Source organism: Leptonychotes weddellii, chromosome 12 (assembly GCF_054177405.1).
Source record: "Leptonychotes weddellii isolate Sample4059 chromosome 12, ASM5417740v2, whole genome shotgun sequence".
Classification (NCBI taxonomy): domain Eukaryota; kingdom Metazoa; phylum Chordata; class Mammalia; order Carnivora; family Phocidae; genus Leptonychotes; species Leptonychotes weddellii.
The window spans coordinates 73,194,866-73,209,651 of record NC_138380.1 but is presented as its reverse complement, the minus strand read 5'-3'; the positions used below and the strand labels follow the sequence as shown (position 1 = coordinate 73,209,651).

At 33.1% G+C, this 14,786-nt stretch overlaps 1 protein-coding gene across 3 annotated transcripts in view; it reads right to left on the bottom strand.

Annotated features, from left to right (window-relative positions):
* Positions 1 to 452: 452 nt before the first annotated feature.
* Positions 453 to 14,786, bottom strand: part of LOC102740930 (hepatocyte growth factor) — a 61,074-nt gene continuing 46,740 nt past the window's right edge. Inside the window, exons 10-13 of one of the 3 annotated variants that reach the window (XM_081800630.1) lie at positions 10,287 to 10,389; positions 6,406 to 6,539; positions 1,181 to 1,219; positions 453 to 661 (exon numbers count right to left, since the gene is read on the bottom strand). In XM_081800630.1, coding sequence (XP_081656756.1) covers positions 561 to 661; positions 1,181 to 1,219; positions 6,406 to 6,539; positions 10,287 to 10,389 — 377 coding nt within the window. In that variant the 3' untranslated portion in view covers positions 453 to 560. The remainder of the gene's footprint in view (positions 662 to 1,180; positions 1,220 to 6,405; positions 6,540 to 10,286; positions 10,390 to 14,786) is intronic. The other 2 variants (XM_081800629.1, XM_081800628.1) reach the window with 2 other exon arrangements.

The following is a 14,786-nucleotide window of genomic DNA, read 5'->3' as shown; positions in this document are numbered from 1 at the left end:
GATCCCAGGACCCTGGGATCATGACCTGAGCCGAAGGCAGACGCTTAACGACTGAGCCACCCAGGCGCCCCTGTTAATCTTTTTTTAATGATAAAATATTCTAGAACTTATAATTATTGTTATTTTCATTAGAATTACAATGACAAAATTTAGAAATTAAAAGCAGACATAAAGTTTCTGATATGATTATGCGTAGGCATGTTAAAAAATAAAGTCATAATATCCTAGATTAGGAAAATAATTACATGTGTGTTACAACTACTACAGTGATATCAAGGTATAAGTAGGTTCTCTATGTAGTTGTGTTTTCTCAATCACTCTGAAGTGTCACTTGTAATCAGAGACAGTGCCAACACCTTTGGGACCTCCATGAACATTTAAAAAGGCATTATCTCTGAAGGCACAAATTGTAAAATACAGGGCTATTTGGCAAGCAGAATATGGTCAGTCTCCTCTTGTGTCCCGCTCAAATGGGGGCCTGTGTGGATGGCACAACCATCCTGTTGGCAATATGACTTTTGCAAATAATTCAAATACATTCTATTTGTGTCTATTAATAATTACCTGTATTTCAAACTAACCATCCATCCTACATTAGTTCGCGTTGGAATTCCATTTACAACTCGTAATTGTTTTGTTTTGGCACAAGATATTACAGGATCTAAAAAGAGGACCAAAGATAAATAACATTTTGACAAAACATTTTGAAATAATCAATGCCTCTCAGTTTTCTTAAAACAATGATAATTAAAGAATTGTAAATGTAATGTAAAATGTAACTACTGTAATTTTGTCAGAAAAACATTTGGGGGTAAAGAAGGTAAGTATTAAGACTGCAGTGTCAAATCAGGTCTAAAATGTTTGCTATACTCATCTAAGGAGACAAGTAACATAGAAAAATGAATCAACTCAAGGTATTTCAATATAAAATGAAACGATGTTATTTATAGTAGTTATTTCTAAATGTCAATGGAAATCAATAACCTTAATAAAAAAACTATGTTTTTTATTATGTCTGAATTTTTATGATAAGAATATAGAGCCATTTTGAAACAGATTACCAACATAGTATTTTTATGATAGAAGTTAATATAGTGATATTTTTCCATGAAGAAAATGATGACATCATTTCTGACATGTAGAGAGTCAAATATATTATATATTTTAAAAGATTACTTACGGTCTAAATTGACTATTGTAGGTGTGGTATCACCTTCACCTGTAAAAATAATATATATATTATTTTTACACAATTCATACATACATATTTCTGTTATGTAGAACCAAAGCTATATATTGAAATGCAAATGCCCATGAATTGGATAACTCACTAAAATTCGTGACATTTTATTTAAAGATAAAACGTAATGGGCACCTGGGTGGCTCAGTTGGTTGAGCGACTGCCTTCGGCTCAGGTCATGATCCTGGAGTCCCAGGATCGAGTCCCGCATCGGGCTCCCTGCTCGGCGAGGAGCCTGCTTCTCCCTCTGACCCTGCCCCCTCTCATGTACTCTCTCTCATTCTCGCTCTCTCAAATGAATAAATAAATCTTTAAAAAAAAAAAAACGTAATAGTATGCTTTTAGTAATTACATATCACTCTTACTGGGCAGTAATGAAGATACATGCCTCCTGGTAGTGGATAAAGTGAGGAAAGCCCTATTTTATGACTCTGGAGGCTCCCAGGTGTGTGATTTGATGAGTGTGTTGGCAGTATGGACTACACTGCTGACCTCAAGAAGCTGTATCATTCTGCCAAGATGCCTAACATGGCAATGAACAATCCATTGAATAGCACTAATGCTTATTATAGTTTGCATGGGCCATTCGTATAGATAGACTGTTTTTTACTCTAATTTGGGTGCTTTGTATTTTTTCTGAAAATCACTTTTACTTTTTAATATGGTTGAGGATAACTGAAACATCACGTTTCAGAAAACTCTTCAAGAATTCTAGTAGATAGAAATCAGTGTCACTAAGGAAAAAGAGGGATAACAAAATATAATTATGTTTTGTTAGAATATTTCAAATATTGTTTTTTTCCACACTCATAAAAAAAAGTATAGAAAAAAGAGAACTGGGAACTGCTAGTTAATTCTAACTAAAACCTCATAACTTACACTTTTCATAACTTCCCTACTGGGGTTTAATGGCTGCAAAGAGAAAAGCTTGGAAGATGCTAGGATTTAAAAATACTTAGGCAATAATGAATGAGGCATAGGACATTTCCTGAAGTTTAATGTCTGACTATTCAGAATTGATGGCATAGAGTTTAGTCAGGCACTGTTTAGACCCAGGTGGTTGTTAATCCCTGGAAATGCGCTGAGCTCAAATAAACCGGCAACAAAACAATAATGGCATATGGATTCCTTTGTAATACATGCAAATTTGATTGTTTTTTATGGAGGACCTCATGAGAATTAATATATGCTAAAGGGTTTTTATTTATGTTCATTTTCCAGATCTAGATATTTTAAATGAATAAGGGTAAAGGCAAACATATAAATTTCATTATTTCCCTTTCCCTTTAGCTTAGCCTGGGGGAGGGTTTTGTTTTAGAGTCAGCTGAGGTCAGTGTTTTAACTCATAGTACAAATTAGGATTGAGGCCAACTGTGGTCATTAAAACATCAAGGATATTGGTTTTTCCACTGAAATCAATTACTTGAAAATTCTAAAATTAAAAACTAGGTATTTATTCCTTCTGGTATTGTGATGAAAAAGACTAGACCTCTCTATCCTTAATTGTATTTCAAGTTTTCAATTTCTAAACATCAAGTTAATAGGTCAACAAAATAGTTCATTATTGTAATTTACTGCAGTATTTAAATTTAAGAAATATAGATACTGTTTATTTGGGCCTTAATAATTTATAGTTATTTTATACTTATTTTTCCTTTAAACCAATATTTCTCAAACTTTAGAATAAGCTGAAATATCACTTAAAATCAGATTTCTAGAGATTCTGAGTTGGTGGCTAGATTATGAGTTTTTAAAAAGCATTCTAGTTTCTTCTGTTGCACACTTTGAGCCCAACTTGGAGAAACTGCACTCTAGGACCTGACCATTTTACCATCAAATGCTATTCTTACTTCTTTTTGTTCCACCACAGTACTAAAATCTGAAATTTATATATGATACAAATCTTCAGTATTGATTCAACTTAAATTTGAAGGGAAACATGTCAATAATAAAAGTTTTACCTATGGAAGAGTAGGTAAATATGTGTGTGGGGGTTGTTTATATGGCCTCAGAACCAAATATGAGTTCTTACTGAAAAAACTTTCTTTAATGTATTCTTAAAGTTTCAACCAAATTCAAAACCTTATGATGTATAGGGATTAACATAAGAATAAAAAAAAAAAAAACCTTATGGACATCACATATTTCTCCAGGCAGATATCTATGTTCCCATTTTCATTATGTAATTTAATATGAATATATATTTGTTAAATTATTATAGTTACATAAATGTCTCTACACTGAGAACTAACCGAAAGAAAAAAAATATTGTTTACATTGCTGTATACTTAGCATGTTCTAATATAGGGCTTTGCACACCATAGCAACTCAATTTAAAATTATTAATAAATGAATAAACAATACAAACTGAGATAGAAGTTAAGTTGTCCAAGGCACTTACAGTGAGAGAACTGAAATTCTTAACCTGGAAGTTGGAGTTGAAGCTCTTAACCACTACACTCTAAATACTTAATACTGAAGATTTTTCTAAGATCTACAAAGTGTGTATGTGTATAGATTAATATATAGGCACTTCTATAATTTTATTTTTACATATCTGATAATTTTTAAATGTGTGCTAATACTCTAAGCATTTTTTAAAAAGAAATAAAAACTTTTGTATGATTTGTAATACAAATGTACAGTGTGAAAATGATTTATACAGTCTCTGCAGTTAAGTAAATAAGAACTCAAATCCTCTAAAGATAAATTTTATTAGCCTTTCACCAGCAGGAAAATGTAAATAAATCCTGGCTATAAATATTAGTTAGAAAAATGACAGTATAAAAATATTTATTGATATTAATGTTCCAAATATATTGAAATAAAAATGAGTTATCTGCAATAGCATTTAATCAAATACTAGCGACACTCTGAAGTCTTCCGATAGCACATTACTAACTTTTAGTTTTAAAATGTTAGTTGAAAATATGTTTAGAAAACATTTAAATTATTAGAGTCCTTTGTCAGGTTTATAAACCAAATCACAGTTCCCTGAGATTCTACAGGAGCATTTTACTCTTAACTGTGTCTACGTGCAGTAGAACTGTCTTAGAAGCCTGACTTCTTTCCTTCTTCCTAGACCACTGGATATTTTATTAGCCTCCATTATTCTTAATCATAGAGACTTCACAAAAAGGTACTATCAGGTAAAGCTAAAATTTATAAAAAATAATCCTTAATCATTAAAAAGATGTATGTCCCAGAGAGGTAGATTTCTTTGCTTTGTAGTGTTAAAACTAGAAAGACATCTTCTAAAGAGGAACATTTTCAGGACCCAGGCAGACCCTAATATGAAAAAAATAGAAAATTAGGAACACCCGAATTAATTTGAAAGGCTATGATTACAGCTGATGAAATAAAATATAATGATATGATATGCTATTTCTTTGCAAACCTATAAGGTGTTTATTTACCATTATGGATAATTTATTTCCTAAAAATAGGTTGGGAAGTTCCAAGTCTTAATTATAGCCATACTAGATGAAAATCATATTTAAGAAGTTTGCCTTTTTATGCTAAAACTTCATGAAACATGACTAGCGTTTCCATTTAAGGCAAGAAATTATCTTTTTAATTTGCCATAAAAATTATGTGTTTGTATTTCATGTTTTAAAGCAAACATCATTTCTTCAATCTAATCTTTTTAAAATGGGTACTTTTGTTCAAGGTACTTGCTACTAGCTTTTCTCACACAAAAAACATTCTTTTTTGATTTTATTGAGTTTTTACAATTTTAACTCCAGTATAGTTAACATACAGTGTTATATTAGTTTCAGGTGTACAATACAGTGATTCAACAGTTGTATACATTACTCAGTGCTCATCAAGATAAGTGTACTCTTTAATCCCCATCACCTATTTCACTCATCCTCCCCACACACCAGGAGAAACATTCTTAAAATAGACTCTTACTGAACTTATACAAATATGTCCTTTTTAAACAGGAGATAGCTTAATATAATTTAAAGATGTTTGTTATAAACACAGAGCTATAAGATAGGTAGTCTAGTAAAATAGTCTTTTGCTACTGACTCAGCTTTATAATAAGCCTTTTTCACTCAATAGTATATGGAGGATATACTTCCATCTCAATATATATTACTCAGTGGTACTCAGTGGGGATAACTTTGTTCCCCAGGGGACTTTTGGCAATGTCTAGAGATAGTTTTTGGTTCTCATGACTGGAGGAAGGGGTGGTTTTATTGACATATAGTGGGTAGAGGCGAGAAACACCACCAAACATTTTATAGGGCACAGGACAGCTTCCTACACCAAAGATTTATGCAGTACAAAATGTCAGTAGTGCCGAAGTTGAAAAGTCCTGAGACATTTCTCCAAACTGACTTTCAGACAAGCTTTCCAATTCATAACGTAGCACAGTATTGAAAGACTCTGACTACCCGACCTTCACTAATATTGACATTAACAATTACTTTTTATTTGCCAACCTGATTGGTGGAAATGATCTTATGTTTATACAATTTGATTTTTTCTTACTATTAAGCTTTAATGTATTTATTTATTTATTATACTTACTCTTGAAGATTCATTTTCTTCATTTTTCTCCTAAATTATCTCATTTTTTCTTACTAATATATAGGAGCTCTTTTATATGTGGTATATCAGACATATATATTTTACATATATCTTTTACTTTACATACTGATACTCTTTTAAAAATCATCTTTAAAAGAAATCATCTTTGACTCAGAGATGTGGATGGAATACTCTAAGCTTTTTAGTCTTTGGCTAATGCACTGAGAAGAAGTGAAAGCAACACTATCTCAGGTCTGTCCACGTGTCTGTTACTGGGCGGGGGCTTTGTTAGAGCTCTGCTATATTCACAGCTTGAACAGTTAGTATTGGGAGAGGGGTCTTTTCTGGTGTAGTCATATTACAATAATGGCCATTTATTGCTTTTGGATTTCAAATGAGGATCTTCTGAGGAGGAAAATCTTCTTTAAAAGGTCAGTAGAATGTCTCCTTGTCTACAGGAGAGATGAAGAAAGGGGTGTGTGTGTGTGTTGCTGTCTGGAATGCATCCCTACTTTAGGATTGACTCCAACCCTCCTATATTTCCACCTCTGATTGAGGTATCAATTTAAAGGATTTTCAGCGTATTTAAAATATTTCACCTGAAGAAGATCATTAAAAGTACTTACAACGAGAAATAGGACAATAATCCCATGGAATGAGAGGATTTCCCGTGTAACACCAGGGACCATGGGCATCATCATCAGGATTCCGGCAGTAATTCTTATTCAGCTTACTAGCATCTGGCTCCCAGAAGATATGCCTGCATAAACAACAAACTCTAAACATCACAAGATGCTCATTTCCTCCAACAGAAACAAACTGTCACCAAGAAGAAAAAATCCTAACATGTAATTTTCATTATAGATAGAGTGCAAGCTTCTATTTGGTGTGAATTTTGGTTATTTTCTTTTAGACTTATTTTGTTGCTGTTCTTGCAGTTTGGAAACATGTTCTCTACTCAGGATTATGGAATAGGACTACATAATTAGCATAGATAAAATGATGAAAAATTTTGTGACTTTGCTTCTCTTTAATAATTACAGTGGCAAGGTGACCACCAACACCCCTATGCATAGAAATGGAGAAACACTGCCAGAAAAAGAGCAGATGACAAAGAAGATCAAGGTTATAAAATACATAGAAAAAGCAAGCTATTGCAAAAGTATTTTTCATGTTTCAGAAACATAAAAAGCATCACTAGCAACATCATTATGACAAAGGACAGAAAGATACTCTGAAAAATTAAAAATAGTGTGCTAATGAAATAATTAAAATCTAAACTTTCAGTGACTATATACTTACAATATATGAGTTTTTGAAAGATAACTGAGTAACACTTTCTCATTTTACATCTTAACTAAGTTTATTACAAAAGAAAAGCAAAAATACTCTGTCATTTTATTAGACCTTGCCCAGTCATAAAGCATCAGTATTTATATTTATTTTGATAAGATTAATAAAGCCAAATTCCAAATGGCCATCCTGACCAAGTCATGAAAACTATACAAGTAATTGAATTTGTTTTGGATTATTAATTACTACCATGTTTGAATGTAACTAATGGGTCATTTAAAACCTGGAAAGAGCTTGGCCAGGTAAGGTTGAACTATCTTTCCAAACTCAGGTTCATTTTCTGGACCAATAATAACAGTAAACACAAATAGTACTTACTATGTGCCAGATTCTATTTTATGTGATTTACATATATAACCTTAGACCAACCTAATGAGACTGGTTCTAAGATTATTCTATTTTATATTTGACAAAATAGAAATCCACAGAAAACAATTTTTCTGAGGTCACATGCCTTATAGGCAGCAGAGCAGAGGTTTGAACAAATGGCTCTTTCCAGAGTCAATGTTCAAAACCACCATTCTGTACTATGTCTTTACCCAACTGCAGCTTATTCTTAAACCAAAATGGTACCATGAAACTTTACCATTCATCAATTTACACAAATTGTTTTCAAATGACTTTTAACTATTTCCTAATGTCCAACCCAAACTCAGTGAATTAAGGGTTATAACCATGAGTTCCCTAAATAAATATGTCATACATTTCCAGTGATATGTTGGTAATGTTTAAAAGGGCACTCTGAGATGTGTAGGAAGTCTTTATTTGTTGTCCTTGCCAATTTCTGAGGTGTAAATTCTTCTACCATAAAAAATATCAACTTTTCAATGTCCAAATCTTCAGAGATTTCTGAAGGCCGGATTGGTACAGTTGTCTCTCACAAGTCCGTAAGAGCTAGATCCACCAAATAGCAGTGTTGAAATTAGCATTTAATCTTAATCATGCTGATTCTCATTTAAAATTCTGTAATGAATCTTAATGCTTAGGAAAAAATCCAAAGTTCTAAACACAGCTTACAAGGCCCTATATGGTCTTGCTACTGGAGAGTTCCTTTTCTGTGGACATTAACCAAATTACACTATCAACCTTACCAAAATTATTTCTGATTTTCAAACACTTCAGTCTGTGGGCTTTGGGACAAGCTATTCTTTCTGCCTGATGTACTCTCTTCCTACACTTCCTTTGACCAGCTTCTACTTAACATATATCCTCCAATTAATTTCCCTTTCTCTAGGAAGACTTCCTGACCATCTAAATCTGGATACTTCTTTGCACTCTCATAGCATAAAATATGCTATTTTTCATGATTTTTATAATATGGTATTGGCATTTGCTGTTGGCTGGCATTCTAGAGTGTGAGATCCATGAGGTTAGAATTCTGCTTATCTTTGAAATCCTAGAGCTGCAGTTTCCAATACAGTAGCTACTAGCCACCACATGTGGCTACTGAAGAATTGGTATGTGGCTAGCCCAAATAGGTGCTCTAATTCAAGCAGATCTTGAAGCTTTAATATGAAAAAATGTAAAAGATCTCATTAACAATTTTTTATATTGAATACATATTGAAATGAAAAGGCTTTAGATACATTGGATTAATAAGAAATATTATTTAAAATAGTCTTGCCTGTTTATCTTTACTTCTTTAAATGTGTCTATTAGGAAACAAAAGTACACGTGCAACTTACATATGTGAAATGCATATTTATGTTGGAGAGCACTGCTTTAGAACTCTCATTATTTGTTTGTGAAGTAAATTAATTGAAACCATATCATCCACTAGTAAGTGCATTTTGGAAGAGAATTAAAGTAGGACTAGAGGCAAAATAACTCAATCTCTCAGAGCCCTTAAATTCTTTTTTTTTTTAAGATTTTATTTATTTATTTAACAGAGAGAGAGAGACACAGCGAGAGAGGGAACACAAGCAGGAGGAGTGCGAGACGGAGAGGCAGTCTCCCCGCTGAGCAAGGAGCCTGATGCGGGGCTCCATCCCAGGACCCTGGGACCATGACCCGAGCCGAAGGCAGATGCTTAACGACTAAGCCACCCAGGTGCCCCTAAATTCTTATTCACACATACAGAAATATCTTCCACATAGATTGTGATGGCCAAATAAGATAATAACTCACGGAAAGCAACCACGGCATAAGTACTTGATCAAATGATACTAACACTTTTCCTTCTATTCTACTGCATATGCTATTCTGGGATTTTGGTAAAAATCAGTTTTATGTCACAAGTATGTCTCAGACTTCTTTAGTAATTTAAAACATACTAGCACTATTGCTAGGGTGGAATGACAGACAGTGGCAGACATATTTTTCTGTGAATATGTCCAGTGTCGAAATCTCTAATCCTCTGAAATATATAGGTTTTTTTCAATTACATATTATACCATCCTTTAGTTGTAGAAAAATTTAATGTGTCAAAATAAAGCTATACCAGGAAACCTGTTTCTGTAAGTTTTTAATAGTTAAGTGGATATTTAAGGTATGTATGTACATGAAAATGGTAACTTACTGATTTTTCATGAACTGATGCTAACAATTAATAATTATTATGAGAACACAATCATATAATGCACTATTTGAAACACTAGATTTGCCACTTAATTATGCACTGTCTTATCAAGTTATACAGTTGTTTTCTCAATATGACCATATCATCCTTGAAGGTGAAGCCAAAATGTATGCCCATTTTTTTATTAATGTCTCCCATGGGAACCTATCACAGAACAGAACACATAGTAAATATTCAATAAAAATGTGCTAGATTGAATTGCTTATTTAAGTTTGGGGGCTCCTGGGTGGCTCAGTCTGTTAAGCAGCTGACTCTTGATTTCGGCTCAGGTCATGATCTCCAGGTCAGGCTCCCAGTGGGGAGTCTGCTTTAGGATTTTCTCTCTCCCTCTGACCCTCCCCCCTCCCCGCTCGCTCTCTCTCTCTCTCTCTCCTTCATATATAAATAAATCTTTAAAAAGAAAAAAGGTTGTTACATGAAGAGAATACACTAAATTGAGTTGCACAGAATAATAAATCTAATGTTTTTATCAGCTTACTATAATACATAAGAATAGAAATAGCAGTGTGCATATCTGAATATAATATCTGCTATTATCACTACATATTATGTATTGAAAGAAAGATATTTACACACCTGTGCAAGTCTTCCATGTTCTTCTCCCACATTGAACATGTTAGTCCAGATCGGGTTTTGGATAAACTGCCCATATAATTTTTGCCATTCCCACGATAACAATCTAAACATAAAATATATGAAAGAGGACTAATGAATACAGGGAAGTATAGAACAAAAACATTTTTACAAGTATGCAAATTCATGAAAGTCAACGTAGAAGTTGACAACACACTCTGTACAAATCAAAGATACTCAAAAATTTCAAGTTAAAGTATCTTTATTTTCAGCCAAATTTCTTCTTCCTTAAAATAGGATTTATGTGTCTCATTACAAATTGAAAAAAAAAATCAAAGAAAAAAGTTACATGAGTGGCCCTTAGGGATACCAAAGAAATGAGAATTTTTAGAATGACATATATATTTCCCAGCATTTTCTTCAGAAAAAGTAAGCTCCACAGAAAAGTTACAAGAATGATATAATGAATACTCATATACTCATCGCATTTGTTGTGTTCTGATTTTCATCTTTCACGAGATTAACATTCTGAGTCACCCAAGCCAGCTGTTTTGCAAATGCTCTTTAATTCCATTTTGTCTGATTATTTTCTCATGATTAAAAGCAAGCTAAAGACGGGGTTACGACATAGATGGCATTTTGTCCTTTTCAGAGCATTTTCTCTTGTAACATATGATGTCAGTTTGTTCCATTATCGGTGGTGAGTTTGATAACTTGGTTAAGTGATACGAAGGAAGATTGTTGGGGCCCCTGAGACTATCTTATTTCCAAATAAATTTTCAGAAAATGGCTTAAGCATACTTTGATTACCTTTGCATGAATTAGTCATTACTAGGCTGGTTTTAAAATAGTTGTTCTTCAATTTCCTACATTTCTTTATTTATTATCATTGTTTTCTTCTCCCCCACTCCTCCCACGTAAGTATTCTGTTACTACCACTGGTACTGCTGCTGCCACGGCTACTCCTACTAGTCATACTATTGCCTGTAGTAGAAGTGGGGCTCTGCACACTCTTCTGTCCTCCTTTTACTCAGCATTATATATAATCTACTCCTGTTGCTCATTTTGATACTCAAAACTGTTCCAAAGTTAGCTGATGGAAGCCACTTTAAACTGGCTTCTGCGCCTTTTACTGTGTCCCATATGGTTTTATTTTTCATTTTTCTTCCCCAGAGGAGTAATCTGTTTTACTAAACACTGATAGGAGGGTCCATATTCCTAATTTTAAAATATCATAAAAAAGAAGTCAAGTTCTTCCAAACATGTGAGCTGCAGTTCTACATTTGAAAAGAAACACTATTCCATATTTTAAAATAATAACACATATTTTAAAAGTGATGATCCATTAAACATTCCTGATTTTTATATGACTGAGAACTGTAGACTTGTAAAATGTTATTTACAAATATACATCAAGATTATTTCTGTTTTCAACTTGGTAAGCCGCGCGCCTGGGTGGCTCAGTGGGTTAAGCGTCGGCCTTCGGCTCAGGTCATGATCCCAGGGTCCTGGGATCGAGCCCCGCATCGGGCTCCCTGCTCAGCGGGAAGCCTGCTTCTCCCTCTCCCACTCCCCCTGCTTGTGTTCCCTCTCTCGCTGTGTCTCTCTCTGTCAAATAAATAAATAAAATCTTTTTTAAAAATGAATAAATATGCTTTGTAATCATAATAAATATGTACAAGTCCTAATAAAAATTTTAAATAAATAATTTAATAATTTGTTCAAGAATCAGTTAACATAGTGAAAAAGTATATTCAACAGTCATGTTTTCAAATCCATGGATCACATTTCGTAATAACACTATAAGGAATTTGGGCTTAAATATAAAAACACAAATAAGATAGGATTTGATACAGATAACATAGCAGTCATTCCAGTGCACAATAAAATTGCTTTCAGAAAGCAAAAACTTGTAAAATCCAATACTTGTACATAAACAAAATATACCAATGAAAACATTTTGCTCTGATGGTGTGTTTTTTGTTTCTATATTAGGAAAGTTTAAATCTTTAGCTGTTAGGTAGTAAATTCTTTAGATAGATTCTTACTTAAAGAAAGCAATTGTGTGATGCAGTACACTAGTGCTACTTTTTTATACATTTTTGGTTTTTTTGCATATATGTTTTCTGTATTGGAGGAAGAGATCCTCCTCACCACCACTACCCTTTTATTTGAATAAAGGCTATGATATATTTTCTTTCCTTCTTAGTAAACTTTTTATTTTAGAATAGATTTAATTTATAGGAAAGTTGTAAGTTGGTACAGAGAGTTCCCATATACCACACAGTTTTCCCTACTTTTAATATCAGATTAGTATGATAGATTTGTCATAACTATTGAGCCATTCTGATGCATTATTAACTGAAGACCATATTTTGGTCTTCATGGTCTCAGAAATATCTTTAGTTGTTAACCTAATATCCTTTTTGTATTCTAGGATTCCACATGATGCCACATTATCTTTAGTTGTTATATTTCCTTAGGCTCTTCTAAATGTGACAGTTTTTAGACTTTCTTATTTGATGACATCAGTTTTGAGGAAAATTGGTCAAGTATTTTTTTGAGCATTTTTTTAAAGATTGATTTATTTAAGGAGGGAGGGGCAGAGGGAGGGAGAGAATCTCAAGCAGACTCCCCCAAAGAACACAGAACCTGACACAGGGCTGGATCCCACTATCCCATGACCCTGAGATCATGACCTGAGACGAAATCAAGAGTGGGATGTTTAACCAACTGAGCCACCAGGCACCCCCGGTCAAGTATTTTTTTTTTTTTAAATGTCCATCAGTTGGGTTTGTCTGATGTTTTCCTCATGATTAGATATGGGTTATAGGTTTTTGAGAGGAAAACATGAGTTTTTTAGCACTTCTTAACTTACTGGTGAAAGATATTCCAGCCTCACCTTGTTCTTTTCTTGTCCCAGGCCTCCTGGAATCATCAATTTCTCCAAGGGGCCTTTGTTTATTTTAATGATGAAAAGTAAGAAGATAAGAAATAGGTGTCAAGGGTGCTTTTGTTACATGTGAATTTAAGCATAATTTCTATGTGTTTGAAGGGAATTTATATATACATACTATTTTTTTAGAAATCTCAACGTATTTTGTTAATTACTTAAGTTTTTTGGTCCTTTAGTTTTTAGTTTCAGAATTTTTATATATTAAAAATATTTTCTCTTTATCTGTAATATGCGTTTCAATACTTAGACCCAAATTTGTCATTAGTCTTTTTATTTAAATATGGGTTTGGGGGGCACCTGGGTGGCTCAGTTGGTTAAGCATCTGACTCTTGATTTTGGCTCAGGTCATGATCTCAGGGTCATGAGATAAAGCCGCATGTTGGGCTCTGCACTGGGCATGGACCCTATTTAAGATTCTCTGTCTCCCTCTCCCTCTGCTCCTCCCCCCACCCTGCTCCTGCTCTATCTCTCATGTTTTATTTCTCTCTCTAAAAAAGTAATAATAATTAAATAAAATAAAAATAAATGAATGAATATATATGTGTATATGTATATATATATATATATATATATATATATATAGTGTATAGGTGTACAGGAGCGTTTGCCTCAGTAGGTTTGTAATGTAGTTTATAGTTTTTTTTTTCTTTTGCTTCCTCTAGATTTTGAGTGTTAATTAAAAAGCTTTTCCCCATATCTAAGTTAAAAAGGGATTCTTCCAATTTTACTTCTAGTATCTATATGGTTCTCTTTTTTAAATTCAGATCTCTTATACATTTGAAGTTTATTTTGGGGTATGGTATAAGGCATGGATTTAATTTTATCATTTATAATTTTATCCATTATTATACTTTAAAAGTTCATTTTTCATCCAGTGATACATAGTGCTACATTTTTAATAAAATAAATCTCTGTAAGGAGTCTGTTTCTGCCCTCTGTGTTTTTTCCAATTGATAATTTATTCATTGCACTAGAACTAAAATCTTAATTACAAGCTCTTTATAAAATGTTTTAATATCTGATAAGGTTAATTACCTCTAATCACCCTTATTTTTCAAGATTTTACATAATATACTTACGTGTTTATTCTTCCAAGAGAACTACAGAGTGAGGTTTTTTGTATCAAAAAAAGACTTATGGATCTATTTCTTAATATCACATTACATTTATAAATTAACTTAAGTAGGAGTGCCTAGATGGCTCAGTCCATTAAGCGTCCAACTCTTGATTTTGGCTCAGGTCATGATCTCAGGATTTGAGATCGAGCTCCATGTCAGGCTCCATGCTAAGCATGGGGCCTGCTTAAGATTCTCTCTCTCCTTATTCCTCTGCCCTTCCCCTGCTAGCGCGCGCTCTCTCTCTCTCTCTAAAAATAAATAAATAAATAAATAAATAAATAAATAAATAAATAAGGTAGAATTGATGTATTTATGATGTTGAGTTCTAATATCAAAAACAAGGGATGCTTTGTCCCATTAAAGTACACTTTGTGGCTTTCAGTGGTGATTTTAAAATGTTATTATATAAATTTTGCACATTTCTTTCTA